Source organism: Thunnus maccoyii, chromosome 14 (assembly GCF_910596095.1).
Source record: "Thunnus maccoyii chromosome 14, fThuMac1.1, whole genome shotgun sequence".
NCBI lineage: Eukaryota > Metazoa > Chordata > Actinopteri > Scombriformes > Scombridae > Thunnus > Thunnus maccoyii.
Genome location: NC_056546.1, coordinates 2025689 through 2049766, shown reverse-complemented (window position 1 = coordinate 2049766; position 24078 = coordinate 2025689). Strand labels below are relative to the sequence as shown.

Sequence of the window (24078 nt, the reverse complement as noted above, 5' to 3'; positions counted from 1 at the left end):
TGAACTGAGGGGCTGCATAAAGGACCAGTAGAAGATAAATAAGGAGTTTTTAACTGTAAATCATGCAAAGATATTCCAGTAGAGCCCCAGAATATAAATATAAACCTGGAAATGTGCAGAATGTGTGTCCTTTAAAATCTTTTTCTTGAACATCATGTAGCTTAACAAAAATGACGCTAAACCGCTCAAGTTCTCCTTTAAATCCATTGAGATAGAAACAAAATCAGCTGTTCACTGAAATGTTTTTGTTTTCATGTGTATTCTTGAATCAATGCATGCATAAATGTGTGTGTGTGTGTGTGTGTGTGTGTGTTAAAAAGGTTGCCAGAGCAAAAAGGGCAACCCCCTCCTCCTCCTCAGGGGGCTGAGTGGGCGGACGGTCCTCAGCAGATGGATTGCTGCTCGCCACTGCTCACTTCATAAACCTGAAACAGGACGAGGTGCATTAATGTAGGAAATATTATAATAATCTGGATTATTTCTTTTATTTTGTTGTATTTTATTGTATTGGAACACAACATTTGAAAGGCTTCGTTTTGATGGGGTTTTTTTTTGAGAGGTGGTATTATTGTAATATCTTTTTGTTTTTGTTCATCTGTATGTTTTTTTGGTTCTTCGTGGTTCTGTGTGCATATTTATGAACTCATATGTTGAGTGTGTGTAAGTTAAAACCCTGATCTAACCTCAACCTAAAAATATTTTAATCAAACCTTTATTACATGAGAGATATGGCTGCCAAAAGATTGTAGCATTATGAAAACAAGTTAGCATTTGTAGGATTATGATGTGAACATTTTGTTTTTTTTGTAATGATAGATGTATATTTATGGAGAATACACACATGTCTGTAGTGTATATTTTTTGTGCAAATGTTTGTATTTATTACTATGTAATAAATCTGTGTGTGTTTATGCACTATACACTTTGTTTGTGTGCAAAATGCTTTTCCAGAAACATGACTGTGGGTGTGTGGGGGTTTAAAACATGTCTTCTGTCCATACTCTGAAATAAATAGATATTTATTGTACTAGTAAGAACAAGATCAACAAAGATAAAACAATTAGCATTCAGCAACAACAGCTCCCACGAGGCTTTGACAGCACAACAATGTCAAAGATCTGCTTTTATTTCAGGCTGAGTGTCTTAAAATAATGTTATTTTCTAGTGTGTTCATGTGGAGCAAAGGTGGAAAAAGTTCTTTAAGATCCTTCACTAAAGTAAAAGTACCAATACTGCAATATAAAAATACTCCATTACAAGTAAAAGTCCTGCATGAAAAATCCTACTACAGTAAAAGTACATAAGTATTATGAGCTTGATGTAGTTAAAGTATTGCAGTAAAAGTAGTGGTTTGGTCCCTCTGACTGATATATTATTATATATGACATCATTAGATTATTAATAGTGAAGCATCAGTGTTAGAGCAGCATGTTACTGTTGTAGCTGCTGGAGGTGGAGCTAGTTTACACTACTTTATATACAGTTAGCTAGTTTAGTCCAGTGGTTCCCAACCTAGGGGTCGGGCCCCTCCAAAGGGTCAGCAGATAAATCTGAGGGGTGGTGAGATGATTAATGGGAGAGGAAAGAAGAAAAAACAAAGTTCTGATACACAAATCTGTTTTCAGTTTTTGGACTTTTTCTCTAATCTTTGATTTTTGCTGAAATATTGGATCATTTGAACATTTATTGAAATGAAAGCATGTGAGAAGTTTAGAGGGAAAAATCACTATTTGGTGGAGCTGTTAACAACTCATAGACATGTGAAATGTGACCCCGACTACACACTGCTTTTTGTAAGACGTCAAAAGCCAAAAAGGTTGGAAACCACTGGTTTCATCTTTAACAATGTGTTGTATTTTAAAAGCTTGTTATATTATCCATTGTGTCAAATCTTCATCTGAAAAGTAACTAAAGCTGTCAAATAAATGTAGTGGAGTAGAAAGTACAATATTTCCCTCTGAAATGTAGAAAGTAGCATCACATGGAAATACTCAAGTAAAGTACAAGTACCTCAAAACTGTTCTTAAGTACAATGCTTATAAATGTACTTAGTTACTTTCCAACGTTGTTAATGTATCACATTTACATTTGACTGAAAAATCTTGTCATTTAGTTCTTAATTGATATGACTTTTAATGAATCCTCACACAAAAATAACTATAAACATACTAATAAGTGTATTTCATGCTTGTGTTTCATTTTGTAATGAACAATGTTATTTTTAACCTGGAAATGGTGTCCAGCATGTTTTCATACGTTTTTATTCTTCAGTTTTGACAAATAAAACAGTTACAATTTCCTGTTCCACAAAAAGATCACATAATGAATATCAAAATATTCATCTTATGGTTTGCAGAAGAGAAATAAAAACAAAACAAAAACAAACAAACTCAAAGTGAGGGGGAGTTACAGTTCATATAAAGATTTTAAAAAAACAAACAGGTATTCATAGTTTTACAGCTTTTGGATTCGATGTACTGTTTGACCTCCTTTGGGAAATTCAAGAAGTTTGACTTTTTACCTGTTAATTTGCTTTAATGAATATAAAATTTAGCCAATAAAATTAAAACATTTGTAATATACAGCTGACAATTCAATTTTGGGTTATCTTCTGGTATTGCAAAGAGTACATGTTTCCAAAATAATATAAAATTTCCATCGATATGGCTGCTGATAAAGATATATGTTATCCCAAAAGATCCTCACAGAAAGGGCGTTTATTCTTTATGATTAATTTATGTTTTAATCATGAAGTATAAAACAATTTTCAGAACAATTTCGCCACCTAGTGGGACCTCTGAAAATAAATAACGCCTCTCTGGTCTTTATACCATGTGATCTTCCCGTGATGCTCCACACCAAAGCCGTCACGTGCCCTTTCTGACCAATGACGTCGCCTGTTTTGCCGTTGCTCTGCTGTGATTGGCTCAGCGAAATTTAAAAGTACAGTTTGAAATGTTTCTTATCGGAGGCTTTCGAGCGGCAGAGACGCGACTGTGGAAAGTGGATACGGTGACAGAGGAAGCAGGAGACGCTAAATATAGAGCTTAAAAAATATATTTGTGTTGGCAACAATACGAGGATAATTCGTAAAGACAGAGAAGACGAGTGAACACCGTCGTACGGTAAGTTATTTTGGATTAACGCCAATTCCAAGATGGCTAGCGATTTGTTGTTAATTAACGGCATATTTCTGCGATATGTTTAAACTGCGACCGTTCTCTGTGTTATTTATCAGGTGTCCGAATTCGCTTTTAGTTCATTATTAAGTCTGAAGCTTGTTGTTTTATTTACGTGCTAACTTGCGGTGTTTTTCTGGTTTTTACAGACTGGTTTAGCAGAGTTGAGCATCTCTCTGCAAACATGGCTTCACACAACCTGAGCGGATTAAAACGAGATGAAAAGGGGAGAAACATCCAGGTCGTTGTCAGATGCAGGTATGGAGAGAAAAAACTAATTTTTTGTTCATGTGAATCTTTGCATGTTGTTCACTGGTTTTTGTTTCACGGAGCTTCAGCAGGCAGCACATTAAAGGACAGATTCACAGTTTTGTCTTAAACCAGCAGTCAGGTGTTCATATGAACAGTGAAAGAGGGTTTCCTCGCTGTAATCATTCCTCCTGTTCATACTGGATATTAAAAGATCCTTCAAATGTGTTTTCAATGTTAGTGATGGAGGCTAAAATCCACAGTGTGTCCACACAGTCATTTAAAAGTGTCTGTGAAGCTTCTATTCAGCTTCAGCAGTCTGAGTTAGTCATATCAAGTGGATATCTGACACATTTACAGTCTTTTTAGCATCAAATTCCCTCTTTGTGTTTCCCTGTTGAGCTGCTGTGGAAGTATAGTAACAAAAAGAGAGACTTTGGCACTAAAAAGACTGTAACATTGAAAGATATCTACTTGATTTGACTCATTTGGACGCTGAAGCTTCATATTAGCTTCAGATAAACTTGTAAATATATTTTTTGCTGGGGGTAAAGTGAATATCTTTGGGTTGTTGACAAAACAAGACATTTGAGGAAGTTCTCCTGGTCACAGGGAAACACTGATCCTCATTTTTCCTCACCAAACAACTAAATAATCATTAGTTTCAGCCTTAACTGATGTTTATAAATAGAGCTTAAGTGGTTAATGATGAAGTGATTAGTGATCGAAAACTAGATCTTTTTGTTTTGTTTTTGTTTTAAGCAAAAATGCCAAACATTCACTTTGTTTTCTTTGTTTATTTGTCTTGTGTGATAGAAAGTGTAATATCTTTGGGTTTGGGACTGTTTGTCAGAAACAAACAAGCATTTTGAATAAAGTTATGATCAGCATTTTTCACTTTGTTTAATAAGATTTTATAGTTCAAATAGTTTGATTGGATAATCGTCACATGGTAATGTTGACATGTGCTGCTGTCATTCAGGTGTTTAAACAGATCTAAACATGTTTTTTACTTTCCTGTAAATAAACTCTCACACAAACACGTTCTGGTATTTCTCAAATTTAAATAGTCAACAGAAGATAATATGCTGGATTAAAGGAATCCTTCTCCCTTGTCTCAGTAATTTAGACGCTTTTTTTCAGTCTGGATCTTTGTGCCGTCATGTGATAAATGAGAAGATGTTGTGATATGTTGCTGTTTTGATGCTTGTCTCAGCCTTTTATATCTAATCGACATATTGCTTCACGTTTTCAGACCTTTCAACACGATGGAGCGCAAGTCGTCCTACGGAGTTATCGACTGCGACTCAAACAGGAAGGAGGTGCTCGTGAGGACGGGAGGGGTGAACGACAAGGCGTCTCGAAAGACCTACACATTTGACATGGTGAGCGGCTGCAGACGTGTTTATCTTTACACGGCTGTTTAAAAGGATTTTTAAACCGTCCTCGAGCTGTTGTTCAGACAGTTGATGTAAACTGTGGGGATCTTTGTGTAGTTACTGACACAAACCATCTGTTGTGTTTAGCGTTTGTGTCCTGGAGGCTGATCAGGAGTCTTATCTTTACCACTAGGAGTCCTCCTCTTGAGACACAAAGCTGCTTAGAGACCCTGTTGCTATGGTGATTTGAACTCACTCACTATCTCTGCAGTGATTGGTTGACAAGTGACCACTCTCTGTCAGTGAATGTTACGGAAAATAATCATCAAGTTGTTTATTTTCTCTCATTTATTTGAATTGTTTTGTCTGTAAAAAAAAAAATAAATAAATAAATGTTATAAGAAAGTGAAGAATACTTGTTACAAATTCCCAGAGTTAAAGATGACGTCTTCATATGTTTTACTTTGTTTGACCAACAGTGCAAAACCCGAAGAAAATCAGATTATCATCATGTTTGACAAAGAAAAGCGTTAAATCATCACATCTGAGAAGCTGAAAACGGCAAATACTTGGCAGCAATTTACGACCCCGGAGCTTGAATCTTGTTTTTTTTTTTTGTTTTGTTTTTTTTAATGATCACTTCTGTCTTTTTTTTTTTTTTTCCCCTTCAGGTGTTCGGTCCCGCTGCAAAGCAGATCGAGGTCTACAGAAGCGTCGTCTGTCCCATCCTGAATGAAGTCATCATGGGATACAACTGCACTGTTTTTGCGTAAGTGCTCTGTTGCTGTCAAAGTGATTTTAATGCTGCAGTCGACAGATAAATTAACACCCAGAGAAAAGTGTTTCTCCTGAAATCAAATCTGTTATTGTTCCCTCTGTGCTTCCTGTTCAGCTACGGTCAGACTGGAACAGGAAAGACGTTCACCATGGAGGGAGAGAGGAGTCCAGACGAGCAGTTCACCTGGGAGGAGGTAAGTTTAGTCTTTTTTTTTTAAATGGAATATTTATGGGATAATCAGACAGGAAATGAACTGATAACGTTTCCTGTGTTCACCAGGACCCTCTGGCCGGCATCATACCCAGAACACTGCACCAGATCTTCGAGAAGCTGTCTGAGAACGGCACCGAGTTCTCCGTCAAAGTGTCCCTGCTGGAGATTTACAACGAGGAGCTGTTCGACTTGCTCAGCCCCTCCGAGGACGTCAACGAGCGGCTGCAGCTCTTCGACGACCCGAGAAACAAGGTAACTGTCGGACCGGGCGCCGACTGGATCTGACTCCCGGGGAAGTGGATTTATCTTTTGACTCGCTGTATTCCTCTGGAGACGGCGGTTATCTGTCTGTTAACCCACAACTAGGAAATGTTGTACAAACATTCATGTTCCCCAGAGGATGAATCTGACTTCCTGTATCGCCCTCAGCACGGTGACGTTTTCGGCTTTTATGTAAATATCTTGAAATTGATCTTTAATGACTTTAATGATCCTCTGACTTTTCCCTGCAGCACCACCTGCTGCCTGAAGTTTTCTTTGATTCTGAGAAATATTTCAATAGCAAATGAATTGAAACAAACTTTACAGACATCAGCAGCTATTTTGGTAACTGGTAGTTATTTATTTTAAACAGAAAATATGAGGATTTGAAGTTTTTCTATGTAATGCACGACAGTAAAGCTGCAACTAACCATTACTTTCATTATCAGTTAATCTGTTGGTTATTTTCTCAATTAGTCAATTAGTTGTTTGGTCTATAAAATGTCAGAAAATGGTATTAGCCGCTATCAGATGAACAGTTTCTTTCCGCTGTGCTGACTGCTGTGTTGTGTTGTGTTGTGTGTGTTGCAGCGAGGTGTGGTGGTGAAGGGTCTGGAGGAGGTGACGGTTCACAACAAAGACGAAGTTTATCAGATCCTGGAGAGAGGAGCAGCCAAGAGGAGGACGGCGTCCACGCTGATGAACGCCTACTCCAGGTACACGCAGAGAGAAATGCGCTGTCGTCTGACGAGTGGATTGAGTTGTTTCTATAGTTTCTTGCTCGTTCATTCACAACTTTTATTTACTTGTCCTTGTTTCTCTCTGCAGTCGCTCCCACTCTGTGTTCTCCGTCACCATTCACATGAAGGAAATCACTCTGGATGGAGAGGAGCTGGTGAAGATCGGAAAACTCAACCTGGTAATGATCCTTTTTATGTTAAATGTGTGAATTAATGTATTGATGATGCTGATCCACCACTTATATTTATTTAACATCAATTATTAGACTGAAATAAGGTAATTATGAACTCTGAGCAATTTATTTGAAAAAAGTTCACAAAGTCTAACAATTTATAGCTTCAACAATTAGAAGATGAAGAGATAAATCTATGTAATCGTAGTTGTAGGATGTCAAATGTGAGCATTTGCTGCTTTTTACGCTACAGTGAATCGAATATTTTTGGATTGTTTGTTGGACAAAACAAGAAATCTGATGATATATCTTTGTGTTCTAGGATACTCTGAACATTTTTCACAGTTTTCCTTCTGATGTTTTATTGAGTTAAAGATTAAAAATGAGTGCAGAACAAGTTTTCTACTTCTTAGATCTGGTGTATAACTTCCTTCCTCTCCAGGTGGATCTCGCCGGCAGTGAGAACATCGGCCGTTCAGGTGCGGTGGACAAACGAGCCCGCGAGGCTGGAAACATCAACCAGTCACTGCTGACGCTGGGCAGAGTGATCACCGCTCTGGTGGAGAAAAGACCTCACATCCCCTACAGGTACGAACATGAAACACACACACGATGACATAAACATACAATCATCTTAGTAACTCATAAGATAACATTTGTGAACCCAAACACAAAATGCAAATTAAAGCTGCAAGCAGCGTTGGTCAGGACGTCGCACTCTGGCCCGTCGAGATCAGATCATATTGCTTTTTAAAAATGAGGGATATTTCTTACAAGTGTGGTGTGACGTGTACTGTCAGGTGTGTAGAGACAATAGGTAACTGCAGCTGGACACAGAAAAATACTCATATATTTGAATGGAGAGTGTGAGCGAACCCACACCTTTTTGAACATTTACTGCTTCCACATAGTTTTAGATACAAACTTCATTTGAACTTTAAATGAGTCACGAGACTTTGACCTACAAATCTTGAATTTACATGTTTTTTCTATCTTTTACTGTTTTTGAGATATTAGAGTGTGAGTTTTAAAGTCTTTTCTTGCTCCTCCTGTGATTTTATAATGAGTGTGTATTGTGGAATGTTTCACAGCACTGAGGGAGTGACATCACCAGGAGCAGTTGGAGAGGAGGATTTTAGAGTACGCTTCTTGTGAAATCTCCTCATAAATCCCATGACTTTGGCCAAATCTTACATTAAAAAAATCATATTTCAGTAGGAAATTTCGTTGCAAATCCATTGATACAGGTTTGAAAGTGGTCAGACTTATAGTTTAGACGCCAGAAGCCTCTGTTTGACACAAAGTTCATGCCCATAGATTGTCTCCCCATTGGTTTACATTGTAAGGGTGATGTGGCACTGCAACTTTCAGGGCTTATAAAATCCAAACCGTTTGAATTATTACAAAGTTTTAACAACTTTTTTTCAGCATAGTGTCATAAGTCATATATTAAAGTTTGAAGCCGATACCATTAACACCCTCGGAGGAGATAGCGTTTGTTCGGGGTCCAAAATTGGAGCAAAGTCTTATTTTGAAAGTCTGATTGTGGACTTCCTGTTGGATTTAGGTCAGGGGTGTCAGTGTATGATTTGCAGGTCTTGATGAGACGAATAATTGAGTTTTGGTTTGATCTCTCTACGACATTCCTACGGGCCGTGGCGGCCATTTTAGTTACATAGGTGGTGCTAGAGAGCACATTTTGGCACTTTAGGGGTTAATTTTTACAATTTATCACATTTTTCACCAGACCTGATGTGTGTGTGCCAAATTTGGTGAGTTTTTGAGCATGTTTAGGGGGTCAAATTTAGGTCTGAAGTGGCGTAATAAATAAAGAAAGAAACAAACAAACACGAAAAACAACACACGACTACTGTTTTACAGTAGTTCTCTGCCTTTTGGGCTCCGTCCCTAAATATTAGAGTGCAGGACGGTCGTATTAAGGCCTCAATCTATTGTTTGACTTGTTGTGTATGAAACTTTGATAGATCGGCAACTGGGGGAAGTGTTGATATGGGCACCAGCTGTTATTATACTAACATGTTAACTGGTTATATTACTGGGTTAGATAAATGATGTGTCCTCTTCAAACAGAGAGTCCAAGCTGACTCGAATCCTGCAGGACTCGCTGGGAGGACGAACAAAAACCTCCATCATCGCCACCGTGTCGCCTTCCTCCAGCAACCTGGAGGTACGTTCTGTTTTCTCTATGAATAATAGATAAGATAAGAACTCTTTAATTCAGGTGCTTGAAGTTAGGAGTGAATGCTTTTTAATGATTGTGATGTTCTTTGTGTCTCTGTGCAGGAGACTCTGAGCACGCTGGAGTACGCCAGCCGAGCCAAGAACATCATGAACAAACCCGAAGTCAACCAGAAACTCACCAAGAGGACGCTCATCAAGGTAGACGAGTGTTTCTCCCTCTGAAATCATCATTAAAACATCTTGAGGATATAGAAGTTTCATATCAGTTTATCATTATTTTAATGGCATGTTGCGACATCCTCGAGGAAATGTTGACTGTTGTTTGTTTTTTCCTTCAGGAATACACGGAGGAGATCGAGCGTCTGAAGCGAGATTTGGCCGCCGCTCGAGACAAGAACGGAGTTTACCTGTCTGTGGAAAACTACGAGTAGGTCACATGACAGAAACGGGAGATTAGTTTAACCATACATCCTCATTTTATCCACGAAATGTGTTAAATAACTAAAATGATACAGAGCTGCAATGATTAGTCGATCGACAACTATTTTAATCATCAATTAACTGTTTTAGACACTTTTCAAGCAAAAAAAGCTAAAATTTCTGGTTCCAGCTTCTCAAATGTGGAGATTTGCAGCTTTTCTTCGTCAAACATGACAGTTAATTGAATATCTTCGGGTTTTTGACTGTTGGTCAGACAAAACTACGACATTTGAAGACATCTCATTGAGCCGTGGGAAACATTTCTCACTGATTTCGGATAATTCATAAGCACTTAATCGAGTAAATAATCCGCAGGTTAAACTTTTTTTTTTTTAAAGTGTGTTTATTCAGAATAGTTCTGCTTCTATTTGACTTAACATGATAATAACCTGAATATTTTGTGCTGTGGACTGTTGGACTGTTAAAATAAGACATTTGAAGACTTGAAGGACATTTTCCAGTTTTCTGATGATTTCTGATTATCAATTAATCTGCCAACACAAAAACTGTGAAACATGACAGTTTCCAACAGAACACACCAACATCATAAAACCCAAAGATATTCAGTTTACTAGAATGTTAATACAAGTAAAAGAATTGATTGATTTTAATTGTTGCGGGTCTAATCAATCAGATATAAACTGACAGTCCTGTGCGTGTGTTTCAGGAGCATGATGGGTCAGCTCAACTCCGGTGAGGAACAAGTAACCGAGTACACCGACCGGATCGCAGCCATGGAAGAGGAGCTGAAGAAGGTACGAGAGCCTGACTTTCCCTTCACACACATGATTTATGATGGATTTTACTACAAAGAAAGAGTCTTAATTTGACATTTTGATGCTCCAGCTGAACACAAGATTATTTGGAAGTTTTGGTGTAATAGTAGTAGTTTGAGCATGTTTAGGGGGTCAAATTTAGGGTTGAAGTGGCGTAATAATAAAGAAACAAACAAACATACGAAAAACAATAGGGTCTTCGCCCCTTTAGTAGTCTATGCTAACGGATGACACGAAGATTAAACATTCAAACATTACCTCATTAATAATAATCTACATTTATGAATGTTGAACTTGGCTCCGTTTTTGCCACAATGCAAGATGACGTCATCCGTCAAGGCGCCGTGTTGGCCGATATGTACGTTTTCAAGGAAAAAAATGGCAAAAATTCACTAGTTTCAGCTTCTCAGATGTGTTTTCTTCGTCCTCTATGATGATGAATGAATATCTTTGGGTTTTGGGATGTTATTTAGACAAAACAAGACATTTAAATATGTTATCATCTTAAAGTTTATTTACATAGCATTTATCAAAACCAAACAATTACAAACTGCTTTACAGGACAAACATAACAGGAACAAAGGACAGAATAAGATGCCAAAAACACACATTCCCACATATATACAGTGTTCAAATTTGATCGTACTGGAGGATAAAAACAGGGCTGTTGAGCAGAAATCTTTGCATCTGAACGTTATCCTAGCTGCCGTCGATGTTTCTACCTGCACCAGGTGTCTTCATGCTTCTCCTCTCCGCAGGTGTCTGAGCTGTTTGTGGACAGTAAAGCCAAACTGGAGCAGTGCGCCGTAGACCTGGACGAGAAGCAGCAGAGGTGAGCGACTGTTATCACACAGGAGACACTGACATGATGCATTCGCTTTTTTTTTTTTTTTTTTAATGTAACTTTTGGTTCAAACTGTTGTCCGTGTCGACTTCAGGCTGGAGGAGACGAGTCGAGACCTGCAGCACACCAAAGAGAAGCTGAGTCAGGAGGAGTTTATCTGCTCGGAGTTTAACTCGGCGCAGGAGAGCCTCTACAACACCGCCACACAGGTACAGACACGCAGCACTGACGCCGACTTCAACATGACTCCTGACGCTTTTAATAATGAGTAAACGAGTGAATGTCGTGCGGCTAAATGTGAGGTTTCGTTCACTAGTGTCGATCCCCTCCCACCTTCTCTCACTTTTTCTGTTATGTTCCCTTTTTTTTCTGTCTCTGTACTTTACATACTATTAAAGACATCATCGTTCTCTGTTTGTAGCTTCCTCTTTGCTGCTGTTTTTGACCAAACTTCCCTTTTCAAGAGAATATGGTTTTTTTAATTTTGTATGCAGTCAGCTGTTTAAAAATCATTCAACTGAAGACAACTTGTTCTTACATTTCTGTTTTTGCTGTGGTGTGGATATCTGAATAATGTTTTGGAGCACTTTCCAGGAAGTTAACTCTTTTTTTCCATCCGTGTGTGTGTGTGTGTGTGTGTGTGTGTGTGTGTTTCCTCCTCCTCCCAGTTGCTGAACACAGTGGACGCTAGCACCAGTGACGTGTCGGGTCTCCACAGCAAGCTGGACAGGAAGAAAGAGGTCACATGCACTTTTCAAACCGCAAACGCTGAACGATCAAATAGATTTAGAGTCCCACGAGTTAAAATAATCAGATTTAGAGAAGAGTGCACCCAGCTAGAGTGTTAAGTGTAGGTCAAACAATGAATGTAGAAGCAATTATGAATTTGTTTTATATTTAATTAATCTTTCACAATTAAAAAAATGTCAGAAAATGCCCATCGCAGGACTAAAGATGGTGTTTATTATTGTCACCTGTTCAAAAGTCCATAGATATTCAGTTTACAGTGATATAAAACAGAGAAAATAAGTAAATCCTCTCGTTTTGAGAAGCAGGAAATAACAAATGTTAAGCAGCAATAATTGGCTGATTATTGAAATTGCAGTTAATTAACTCTTCTGTTGTCCTCGGGGTCAAATTTGACCCGTTTTCAAATGTTTTTATATCAGAGGTATGGATTTCTTTCATCTAATTGCCTGAAAATCACCTGGATAGTTCCATACTACACACAGTAAAACTAATAATCACTACCTTTAGCCCCGTCTAACTACAACCCGGTAACAAGAGAAGGGAGAGAAATTTCCAGTTTCCAGGGGCTTTAAGACTAATTTGCACGTCACGTTTTCAAGTGTTGAAATGTTTTAAAAAAAAATTTTAAATCAGGACTAACAGACAAACACTTGCTTTGAAACTGCAGGTGGAGCAGCACAACAGGCAGATCCAGCAGGGTTTCGCTGAGCGGATGGAGGGAGCGTTTAGCAGCATGCAGCGCTGCGTCGAGCAGCAAGGAAGCAAACACCACGACATGCTGAGCAGCTACACACAGGCCATCGGTGAGAGCGGAGAAGCTGCGGTGTTCATTACAGCCACAGGATGAAAGATAACTCGTGGTTTAGTTTGTCTCGTGTTACCACTAGTGGAACTAAAAGTGAAAGAGAGGAAAGGTCATGGGGGTCGTTAAAATGTATAAGGTTTATTCTCTGAGGGACATGTCATGACAGATGATCAGACCAAAGGTTGTAGAGAAAAATAGTTTTTTTTTCTTCCTGAAATTGTGTAAAACTTGACTCTGATGTCCTTTTTTGTCCTTCCTTTTTCCCACCGTACAGACGGTTTGCTCGTGAAGAACGAGGCGGCGTTGAAAGGAGCCCTGACCACCGTGGAGAGCTTCGTGGGCGGCGTCGGGCAGCTGGTGGGGGAGGGCGTGGCTCGCTGTCAGGAGAGAGTGAAGCAGCAGTCGGCCCTGTGTCTGCAAGATAAGGAGAATCTGCTGCAGCTGCTGGTGAGAAAACGACTTCCACAGCTGAAACACAACAGTTTAATAGACAAGACGAAGGTTTCTGCAGGTCTTTAAGTCTTAAAAGGGAAACATTGAGTTCAGTTTCCTTTGTATAAAACGCCTAAGAAGGTGTTAAAGTTTTGAATATCTTTCCTGCTGTAGACGGTAACATTAGTTGTAAGATGATATTAGTAAACGTTCCTCTGGTCCACATCTTCTCCTGATGTGATGAACAAACCGACAGTCCTCGTTCTGTGTTTAAAAAGGAAAAAAGATGAGTTTAGGGATTATGAGATAGGTATAAACTTGGACTTTTAAGAGACATTAAAAGGGAAGGGAGAGAAACTTTCTAAAGAGTTTACTTAATCAGTTTTCCTCAGACTTTTATCAGGGTGGGGTCGTCGTCATGGGACACAAAACGCATATTTGCCTGCTTTTGTTGATTTGAGGGTTGTTTGTTTGTTGTGTGTGGGTGCGCGCGTGTGCAGGAGGAGCATCGGCAGGACATGGAGGAGGTCCTGGTGGTTCGGACTCTGATGGGTCTGTCGGCTGTTAAGGAGCTCAACGACACTCTGAGAGCCACAGTGGAGACGCAGCGAGCGCTGGCCGACAAGGTCTGTCAACATCTGTCTTTATACCTCGTTATCAATGAAAAACGTGACTTTAATCAATATTCTGTATCATATTTGATCATGTGTTGAATTGGGGAAAACTGTTTTTTTGAGAACAGAAAGTTATTTTCTTGATTTAATTGATTAGTTGTTTGGTTTATTCACATTTAAGAAGTTAGAATCAGAGAATTTTGACATTTTCTTTTCTCAATTTAATAGTTAGCAACTAATCCACTAATGGTTGCAGCTCTAGATCAGATTATAACTTTAGGTCGTGGTTTCTTACCTGCAGCTGTTCTTTATTGTCTCGCTCCGTCAGGTGGAGGCGATGAAGGAGACGGGGGTCTTTTTCAGCGGACTGGTCCGGGACCTCGCAGGGCTGCGAGAGGACACGGTGCAGAGTCTGAGCTCCCTGCAGGCCGAACACGACAAGCTGGAGGATCAGATCAGACGGGCGCAGGAGAGACACCAGACGGTACGAAACGATATGTTGTCCTGACATCAAACTCCTTTTATTCTATTGATTCGACACCTAATTTCACTCCTCAGTCGATTCCAGGGACGAGGCAGCGACATGAACAGACTGATATCTGATGAAAATAATGATTATTTGAAGCAGGAAGGTTCGATGTAACAATGACAACAAAAACTAAAGCAGAACTCGCAGTTCATCGTATTTACAAAGGAAACAATCTACCTTTTTAAACCTCCCTAATTAACACATTATATCTAATTGGTTTAATGTGTACAAAAAGTGAGAAAATGATTAATTCCTTTTACACTGTCTGAGCTGATTCTGGCATTTTTCAGCTCTTTGATGCACATCATCATATTTTCATATCTATAAATGTTTTCATACTTGCAGTTATATCAGTTATTGTCCTCAGTTAAAGCTCTAATCTGTAATTATTCCACATTAAAATGTCTAAAAACAACTAGACCTGTGTTATATATGTTGTTGAGTTGTGTATTTTCAAACTCAGAGAAATCTGTAATTTAATCAAAGTAACGGACCGTTTCATTTGGTCGCCTGTCGATGGCGTCATACCTCCTCTACCAAAGAGTAAACACGCACCAGATGCATACGGCGGCGCTGTGTTTGTCTGCTACAATGGCGTCTACCAAAGAGTAACTTACACACATACAAGATAATACATCAGCGTTGTGGTTGTTCCACACAAACTGTTATAAATGGACTTTTATTCAGTTTTAAGACACATTTTCATGATAAATTTAGGTGGTTTTTAACTATATCTTTTAGCCGGAAGAAGGATTTTAAGTCATCAGACGTCTGGATCTTAAGTTATCAGAGAAATAAACTGGACAAACGTTAGCAGCAGCTCGGCTAACAGCCCCTCCAGGAAGTCCGATGGTCACCAGACATCGTCGGAGAAACACTGATTTTAGGTGAAACAGTTTTATTCAGTGTTTTTTACCTGTAATCTCCGGGTTTGTTTGTTCTGGAGAGGAGGAGACCTCTGCAGGTAAAAACATCCTGAATGATGAACACTGGAGTAATCCTATCTCGGTGAAGCTGGTTATTTAACGACGAAGACAACAACTCCCATGATCCCTTGCTACTTCACACCGTCATCACACTCTGTTGTTATTGTTTTGATTGAGACCCCTAGCGGCTGAAATTACATATTGTGCGTTTAAGATCATTGTAAATGACCGAGTCAAACTAACATTGTTTCTGTGTGTCTGTCTTTCAGGGTATGAAGCAGACCATCCAGTGCCTGCAGGACCAGCTGAACCTGCTGACCATGGAGACCCAGCAGGACTACACCGATCTGCGCTCTGCCTCCAGAACTCTGAAGAAACCTCTGCAGAGCCTCCAGGAGAACGTCAGCAGGTGACGCACAAACACACTTTCACCGACAAGTGTTCAAATCCGTGTTAAAGTCACATCAAAGGGTCACAAATTCCATTCGAGTCACATGACGTGAGGTTGTCCCTACAGTATCATCACCGTCTTGTTTCTCTGTGTGTGTGTGTGTGCGTGCAGCGGTTGCAGCACGGTGGAGCGTCAGGCCTCGACTCAGGCAGACCTCCTCTCCTCCACCTCCTCCTCCCTCGCCTCCTCGCTGCGTCTCAGCGCCGATGAGAGCCAGCAGACTCTGGAGGAGCTGACGGGATGCTGCTCGCACCTCCACAGCTCCGTGTCCGGTACCGAACTCATCCTTCCTTTTTAAAGTTATCGTTTAAACTTTACGCTGGAAAAACTCTACGGTACGTTCAGCTATTCAGTCTATATTGTTAACGTCAACGTGTGACTGCAGGTCTGGTGGAACGTGACCTCCAGTGGAGCTCCAGAGTCAGCAAACATGCTGAGACTCAAGCCCAGGAACAGCTCACCATGATGGAGAGGATTTCCACTGAGGTTGAGACCCTGCAGAAGGTAAAAAAAAAAACATCCTGCTGTTGTTAAAAACCTCCTGAACTTCAGTTCAGTCGTTTAGAGTTATTTTATACCCAAATGCGTCACCTGCCAGATAAAACTTCTCCATATGGAGCCCTTTTACTCTAATCCTCCATCTTTCCTCCAGAGCGTGGAGATGCGCTGCACCGAGCAGCTCCGAGCGGCGGAGAAGGATCTGTCCGGCCAGCAGCGGGAGGTGAAACAGGCTGTGACGGCTGTGCAGAACCAGATCTCCCTGAACCGGACTGTCCTGGACCAACAGCAGGCTGAGCTCGGGGACCGCATGCAGACGAGTCAGCAGCTGGTCCACAACTTCCTGCAGGATGAGCTGCAGGAGGACGTCCCCACCGGTAAATGATTTAACCTGGATGCATTTTTCTGTCGATCGGTCAGGATGCAGTTTGTTTTGTTTTATTTTTGTGTGATTTTTGCAGCAGCTTTTCTCAAAAATTGTGATGCAGTTTGCAATATTTTGTGCTTTTTTTGCAGTAAAATTGTGGGAATTTTAAACTTTAAAAAAGAAAATACTGGACTTGAGTTCCATTATAAGCCTTTATTAAATAAACGTTCACCTCAACATTAGCACCAATTAAAATCCAGTAAACAATTCCATTAAAATAATTCCATCAACATAGAAATGTAGTTTAATTTCATACGTCAGTTTTGTCTTTATGTTTAAAGCTTAAGCTTCGACTTTGTGTAGAGACCGTGTAAAGTCTCGTGTCCTCGAGTCCTTTTTTGCCCGTTCAGGTCACAAGACGCATGTGCTGTTCCCTTCAGGTACGACCCCTCAGCGGCGGGAGTTTGCGTATCCCGGGCAGGTGGCGAAGTCGCGGAGCCGCAGCGAGCTGCTGGAGAGTCTGAGGAGGAAACAGGAGGAGCTGCAGGCTGCCATGGAGGAAGAAGAGGAGGAGGAGGAGGAGGAGGAAGAGGAGGACAAACGCAGCCAGGTTGACCACATATGTTCAGACAGAGTTACTGAGATTTCTCCAGTAATCAGGTTTACTTGAAGCGACTATGATCGATATTTTTATAATAACACAGTCAGTGATCTGTCAGTGTTGGTCGTCGCCTGTAGTGATGAACATACAGAGAATTATCAGTGACTCTGCAGCTCTGAATTTAAACAAAACAACCAACTCTTGTTCATTTCTGCTCCATTTTCACTTTGTTCCTCCTCTTTGTCCTGTTTAGGACTCTCTGGAGGACGAGCCGAGCGCCTGTAATGAAAGCGTGGCCACGGAGCCGTCCTTCATCGACGAGAACCTCGTCTTCAACGAGAGCAAACGCCTTCCTTTCTTCAAGGTGAGCAGCAAAAAAAATGTAGGAGGACAGGTTCAGTTTAGCAGTCAGGTGTTCATATGAGCAGTTAAAGAGGTTTTCCTCGCTGTAATCATTCCTCCTGTTCATACTGGACATTAAAAGATCCTTCAAATGTGCTTTCAATGGAAGTGATGGAGGATAAAATCCACAGTGTGTCCACACAGTCATTTAAAAGTCTCTGTGAAGCTTCTATTCAGCTTCAGCAGTCTGAGTTAGTCATATCAAGTGGATATCTGACACATTTACAGGACAGTGTTTCCCTGTTGAGCTGCAGGTGGAAGTATAGTAACAAAAAGAGGAACTTTGGCACTAAAAAGACTGTAACGTTGAAAGATATCTACTTGATTTGACTCATTTGGACGCTGAAGCTTCATATTAGTTAGAAAAGCAATAAAAACCCGTTTTCAATGTTCATTCGGGCTCCTGACTTGTTGAATCTGTCCTCTAAAACTTGAGATTAATTAAAGGTTGAAAAAGTTTTCTCTAAAGTTGATCTCGTTCAGAAGAGCATCCGTCTCAAGCTTTAAGAAATGAAGTTTCTTCACCTGCACATTATTATTATTATCATTATTATTATTATTATTATTATTATTATTGATTCTATATTCTTGTAATTTCCAGCAGAAGAAAGGTGGAAAGGAGACGAAGATCCCCAGCAGGCCGAAAGTGGCAGAAAACGAAGCCACGTCAACACCTCAGAAATCCAGACTTCCACTCCGCTGTCAGAACTAACAGTTTTAATATATTCTTTAAAAAACAATGTTTATTACTGTCCAACTATTTTTCTTCTGCTTTTTTTTTTTTTTTTTTTAAAGTTTTATTCTAAATGTTAGGATGCCGTCTAATGAACTGTCACTTGTTTTATCATCATAATTGTAATTGTCTTAATTTTCAAGTTGCTTGTAAAATTAAAGAGATTTATACTTGTTTTATACTTTTGTTCATTTTTTTAAAAAAATATTCCAGTAGATAAAACTCAGTGGAGTAAAATACTCTGATTCGCACTATTTATTTATTTTTTTTATTCTGGTAGCTGAACAAGATTTATCATGTTTGTAAAATGAGGAAGTAAAGTTTTGAGATCTTTTTAAATAGAAGCAGCAGGATGTTTCTCAATACCAACACTCATAAGTTCCACTCATCACTAACGGTGAGCTGAGAGTGTTTGGAGGGTTTTTAGATCCCATTTAGACACTTAACGAGCTTCATCTAGGATGCTGCAGCAGCTTTTTGAATTATTTTCAGTTATTTTATTTATCAGGGAAAAAAAACAGCAGAGCAATGTCTACGAGTTGGACAAAAAATATTCCTCATATATGGGCTAAACAAACCTATTTTTAAGAGTGAATACTCAATAAAAAGCAAAAAATAAGATTAAACTAATTTTAAGTGTATATAGACAAGTTGCACAGACTTCAAAGGGAACAATAAGATTGATTATTTAGACATTAGCAGTTGCAGTTTTGATTTTGAAGAAGGAAATTTCTGTTTAAATTGTAAGGAGGTGGGAATTTCTAATGTGATTCGGGATTTTTACTCCAGATCTTAAACTGCAGTTACCTTTTAAAAGCAGTTTTTGGGTTCAGTTCCTTTTGTGACACTGTGGTTTTATGTCTTGGTAAAAATAGAACAAAGTGAACAAGGTGATAATATAGTTGATGGTACACAAGTTCTGTATAAATATATTGATCCAGAAAGGAGAAAGTTTAAGATTAGTCAGGCTATTGGTTTAATACGTCCCGAGGTAGTAAGACATCTAATTGGAGGACAGTAGGACATTTTTGAAAGTATAACAGCATGAAGATCTGTATCTGAAAAGTGGCTCTCAAACTTTTTTCATATCAAGGACCCTTAAACTGACTCAAATTAGACCACGGACCCCTGTTTGATAAGATTTTTGCTTTTAGATGTTTTATTACAGAAAGTGTATGAAACCATGACCTACAGTACACAGCCATACATCCTGTCATTGTGTTAGTTATGGGTGAAATTGTAGTGAAAATAAATGATTCCCCTTTTTGCTAGGAGCCCCCTCAAGGACCCCTGGGGGTCCCCGGCCCCTACTTTGAGAACCACTGTATTAGAGACAGGGTGTATACGTCCTAATCTAACTGTAAAGATATAGTTTCTTCAGCTATTTTATTATTCTGTGAATATGCGCTTCATTGTGAGGTGGGTGACAAGGTATTTAAAATCCTTCGCTGTAGTAAAGCTGTGGAGGTTAGACATGGACAAAGTCTTCCAAGGGGGATGGAAATACATATTTATAGTCAAACGGTGAATCCTCAGACTACTAACGAGAAACAAAGTGTTCAGCAGTGGAGATTACATTAGATTAACTTCATGTAGGACAAAAACATGTCGCTCTGAATGCTGCAGGTGTTGTGCATTAAGTGTATTCTGTAGAGCTTCAACGATTAGTCGATTGACAGGAAATTAATTCACAATTTTGATGATGGAGTGATTTTTTTAGATGAAATACTAGAGTTATCTGCTTCTGGCTTTGTAATATATGAATATTTTCTGTTTTTTTTTTAGTTCTGTGTGACAGTAGACTGAATATCTTTGGTTTGTGGACAAAACAAGACATTTGAGGTTGCTTGATGTTGCTGCTTGACCCTTTAATGTCAAGATGAAAACAAGTCTCTTCAAAGTGATTTAAATTAATTATGAATGTAAAAAAAAAACTGCTTTACATGAAAAATATTGATCTGAAAAGTAACTAAAGCTGTCAAATATATGTAATGGAGTAGAAAGTACAATATTTCCCTCTGAAATGTAGTGGAGCGGAAGTAGAAAGTAGCATCACATGGAAATACTCAAGTAAAGTACAAGTACCTCAAAACTGTACTTAAGTAGAGTACTTGAGTAAATGTACTTAGTTACTTTCCACTCCTGACAAACGTGCGCTATGCTGTTCGGAAATTATTACAAATCTCAAGGCGATATTTCCCCGCTGTGGAAAGTCCGGATATTTTTACTTTCGGTTTCAGGCCGGTGTAACGGGCGATTTGGTCTCCTCAGTTACCGATGACCCGCCTCGTGGTTGCCTGGGAAATTGCCTGCTTATGGAGAAAGCGACGTTTGTATTTGCTTTTAAATAACATTTTGACGTGATGTCGCTGACATAGTTTGTCGTGTACTAAGAGCTCAATAAGCCTGCTAAAAGCTAAAACTATCACATATTTCATACGTGTATTTATCAGCAGCCTGTATGGCGTACTAGAAAAGCCGAACGTCAAACAGTTCGTAGATCCAGTTAGACTCTCCTCTAATCCAAAGGCCATAAAAGCTATGAATATCTTTTTTTCAAAAAAAAAATCTTTATATGAACTGTAACTCTCCGTATAGCTGGTAGTTTTTTTTTTTTTTTAATTTTTCTTCTGCAAACTGTGATATTCTGTATATGATCATTTGTGGAAGAGGAAATTGTAATGGTTTTACATGTCAATAGTAAAGGAAATAAATAAATAAAAAGCTAAAACTAACCGAATTTGGACAGTGCACTGAAAGGAACACCTAAAAAAAAAAGGGGGGGGGGGGGGCGAGCGAAAAGAGTTCCTGTTCCTTTTCCGCCATTCAGTCTCACTAGAGCACCAACTGAAGGGTGTGGACGCGCTTTTTACCTCGCGACGACTCAAGAAATAAACGTTTTGTAGCTGACATGAAGCTTGATATTCCTCCTGTTCTGTGTTGATCTGTAGACATGGAGAAACCGACGAGTTGTTTTCTGTCGGTGCTGCTGCTGCTGGCGGTGCCGAGCTCTGTTTCCGCTGAAGATGCGTTTTTCGGGGAAGGCGGTGAGCTGCGGTTGAGGCCTTCTTTCTCCAAAGAGATCACCAGCATCCAGTGGAAACACAACAACGATCTGGTGGCAGAATGGGTGAAAGATATAGTTGTTCTGCAGGATTACGGTGACTTTAAAAACCGAACAACCCTGAACATAATCACTGGAGATTTGGAGATCAGAAACATGAGTCGAGATGACAACGGGGTGTATTCAGTGGAAATCAACAACAACGTTCAGCCTGAGCGCTATAATGCAAAACTGATCGGAAGAGTGCCGAAGCCTGCTGTGTTGGTGGGACCGCTGACATGTACCGATAAATCGCAACAGTGCACCCTGACCTGTGATGGATACATCACGGGAGCTGAACCTGTCACCTTCAGCTGGAAGAATGGAAAAGAAGAGTGGAAGGATGGGAAGAAGGTCAGGGATATCACCAACGATGAGACAACACAAAGAGTTGAAATGTTCTCCTGCCGGATGAAGAACCCAATCAGTGAGGAAAAAAGTAAACCCAAAGACAACCCTTTCTACAGAATAGACCCTGTATGGAACCCCGTTCCAGCTGTGGTGGGAGGGGTGGTGGGGGGTCTGGTTCTTATCGCCTTGGTGGTTCTGGGGGTTCGGAAACGAGAGGTTATCGGGAAACGAATCGAGGCATGGAGAAATCCAGACAGTTGTAATAATGGAAATGTAAACCCGTCAGAGCTGACTCCATGTAATAAGGAAGACGCTGAAGAAAATAATGGAAAACCTGCTGCAGAAGTCTGAAGTCTTTGGGACAGACTCTGACCAGCACTCATGTGCCATCAGACTTCAGATTGCTGTTGCTCTGTTGATGTTTGACAGAACAACATCTCCATTCTTGTTTTTGTTTTTTTTAATCAGGTTTCAACTCTGAGCATCATGGACTGTTATTCACAGGAAGCTGCAGAGGAATTTCCGCACTGTCTTCCCAAAACAATAGAACGGAGGACATTATGACATTATGAACTTTTTTATTGCTTTAAAACATATGTGTGTGTGTTTATGTGCCTGTATGGGTAAGAAGGGAAGATAAGTGGATCGATGGACACATGGATATAAAGTTCATGTTCACCGCATTGAATAGTAAAACCACTCAGTAACTTCTCTTTAGTGTCGACAGATCAAATTTGGCCTTGTAATTCACAGTATTATGACATCTCAGTTGATCCAAGTAATTAAATACTGTAATTGCATGCCAGCATTTTAAAAAGCAGTGCTGTCGAAGTTGCATGGAAGGCCTTCCATTGGGACTTTTATTAATTTCATTTCATTTTTATTCCTTGACAGTGATTTTTTTTATGCTGAGCTGGGCGGACTATCAGAAATATAAATGAGGAATTGTGTGAAGCTGACTCACAGTGCTGATGACTTTGATCAAACGAGAGCACTTTACAGATTTTCCAGTACTTGCTTGGAAGATATTTGTCTTATCATCATAGGCCTATCGTTCTTGTAACTCGTGTTTGGAATACTGTCCTATGCTTCTATCCTGTGTCAATTAATAGTTAAAGAAAAAAGTGCACTGTGTGAATATCTGTGGTAATATGAACATCACATACTTTTGTACTAACGAGAATGTAAAGATTGTGCTTCTATGCTTCTATATTATGGGCTGATTTTCAAGCTATACAGAAAACAGCATGTTGAATTTGTCTGTGATATATAGAACAATAATCTGAGACAATCTTCTTAAAATTCATGGATTATCATCTCTGAGATGTGCAGTATGTTGTGCCTTTAATTGTTAACTTTGTCCTCCATCCATCCAGTCAAAGTGCCTTCTTATGTTGACTAAATGGATAAGGAGGAGAAGGTTTTAATTTATTTTAGTTAGCATTTGAAATCTTTTGCATTGACATATGATTGTTTTTCCATGAAGTACCATAGAAATAAATCTTTAAAACTGCTTCACTAACTGTAGGCTCATCATTATTAATAAAAAAAAAAAGCGCATAATGAGAAAGAAATTGATTGATAAGTAAAATGATAAATACATTAAGATGATTCTGATGATTGGAAAGTGTAATAATGGAACGTGTGAATATTGTGGAGAGGAAGGAACGGCAAAATATCAAATAATATCAGTAATATTAAAAAAAAATCCTCAGGTGACAAGTTGGAAACTCCTTCTGGAGTATTTAGGATCAACAAGACCAATGAATCTGAGTAGTATAAGTATTATTTATTGTTTATCTACTGTTTTCATTTGGTTCATTTTATTTATTTAATTATGACTATTATGGGGTTTCTCTTTGTTTCAATCATAATTGTTTGGTAGAAGTGTTAGGGAGAGGAGAGATCTTTAGTCATCATTCCACATCAGAGGTTGGTTACCAAAAGAAGATTATCATCATCTCCTTTTGACGCCAGACCGAATCAGCCCATGATAAAAGAGGCCTTAAAGCAGTTAAAACTAGTTGTGTTTCTGATTAATTTCTTATGGACTGATGATACATTATTTTGAATTTGTATTACTTTTTCTTGTAACTTTGTATATACGCCCCTGGTATGGACATTTGTGTGTGTACATACTGTTAATATACATGTGTTCTCTTAAATAAAAGAACTTAAATAAATGGATTGAAAGCCTGAGGGTTCTCTCGCGAGACTTTAACCATAACCCTAAGCTAACTGT

General features: G+C 39.2%; 3 protein-coding genes across 4 annotated transcripts in view; all 3 read left to right on the top strand.

Moving 5' to 3' along the window:
* The window catches only part of LOC121911227 (G-protein coupled receptor 4-like), a 723099-nt gene that overhangs the window by 584459 nt on the left and 114562 nt on the right, over nt 1-24078 (top strand). The window lies entirely within an intron of this gene.
* On the top strand, nt 2943-18561 carry kif11 (kinesin family member 11). Of its 2 annotated transcripts, none has more exons than XM_042432431.1 (27): nt 2943-3125; nt 3329-3437; nt 4684-4813; nt 5479-5576; nt 5700-5778; nt 5865-6050; nt 6651-6775; nt 6888-6978; nt 7415-7560; nt 9064-9160; nt 9277-9372; nt 9513-9601; nt 10322-10409; nt 11189-11262; nt 11369-11483; nt 11943-12014; nt 12692-12827; nt 13104-13276; nt 13762-13887; nt 14204-14359; nt 15600-15739; nt 15893-16053; nt 16167-16285; nt 16434-16656; nt 17087-17256; nt 17501-17611; nt 18254-18561. In XM_042432431.1, the coding sequence occupies exons 2-27, from the start codon at nt 3364-3366 to the stop codon at nt 18359-18361; spliced, it is 3183 nt and encodes a 1060-aa protein (XP_042288365.1). In that variant the 5' UTR covers nt 2943-3125; nt 3329-3363; the 3' UTR covers nt 18362-18561. The 2 variants fall into 2 exon arrangements, with proteins under 2 accessions (XP_042288365.1, XP_042288364.1); XM_042432430.1 differs by having other exon boundaries at nt 18251-18561.
* On the top strand, nt 21186-24023 carry LOC121911228 (T-cell surface antigen CD2-like). The gene has a single exon (XM_042432531.1). It carries the CDS (start codon nt 21336-21338, stop codon nt 22185-22187), a length of 852 nt encoding a protein of 283 aa, XP_042288465.1. The 5' UTR covers nt 21186-21335; the 3' UTR covers nt 22188-24023.

Coding starts and splice junctions, on each gene's coding strand:
- kif11 (XM_042432430.1), top strand. CDS start 3,364: ATGGCTTCACACAACCTGAGCGGATTAAAACGAGATGAAAAGGGGAGA. Junction 4,814..5,478: donor AGACCTACACATTTGACATG/GTGAGCGGCTGC, acceptor TTTCCCCTTCAG/GTGTTCGGTCCCGCTGCAAA. Junction 14,360..15,599: donor CGCAGGAGAGACACCAGACG/GTACGAAACGAT, acceptor TCTGTCTTTCAG/GGTATGAAGCAGACCATCCA.
- LOC121911228 (XM_042432531.1), top strand. CDS start 21,336: ATGGAGAAACCGACGAGTTGTTTTCTGTCGGTGCTGCTGCTGCTGGCG.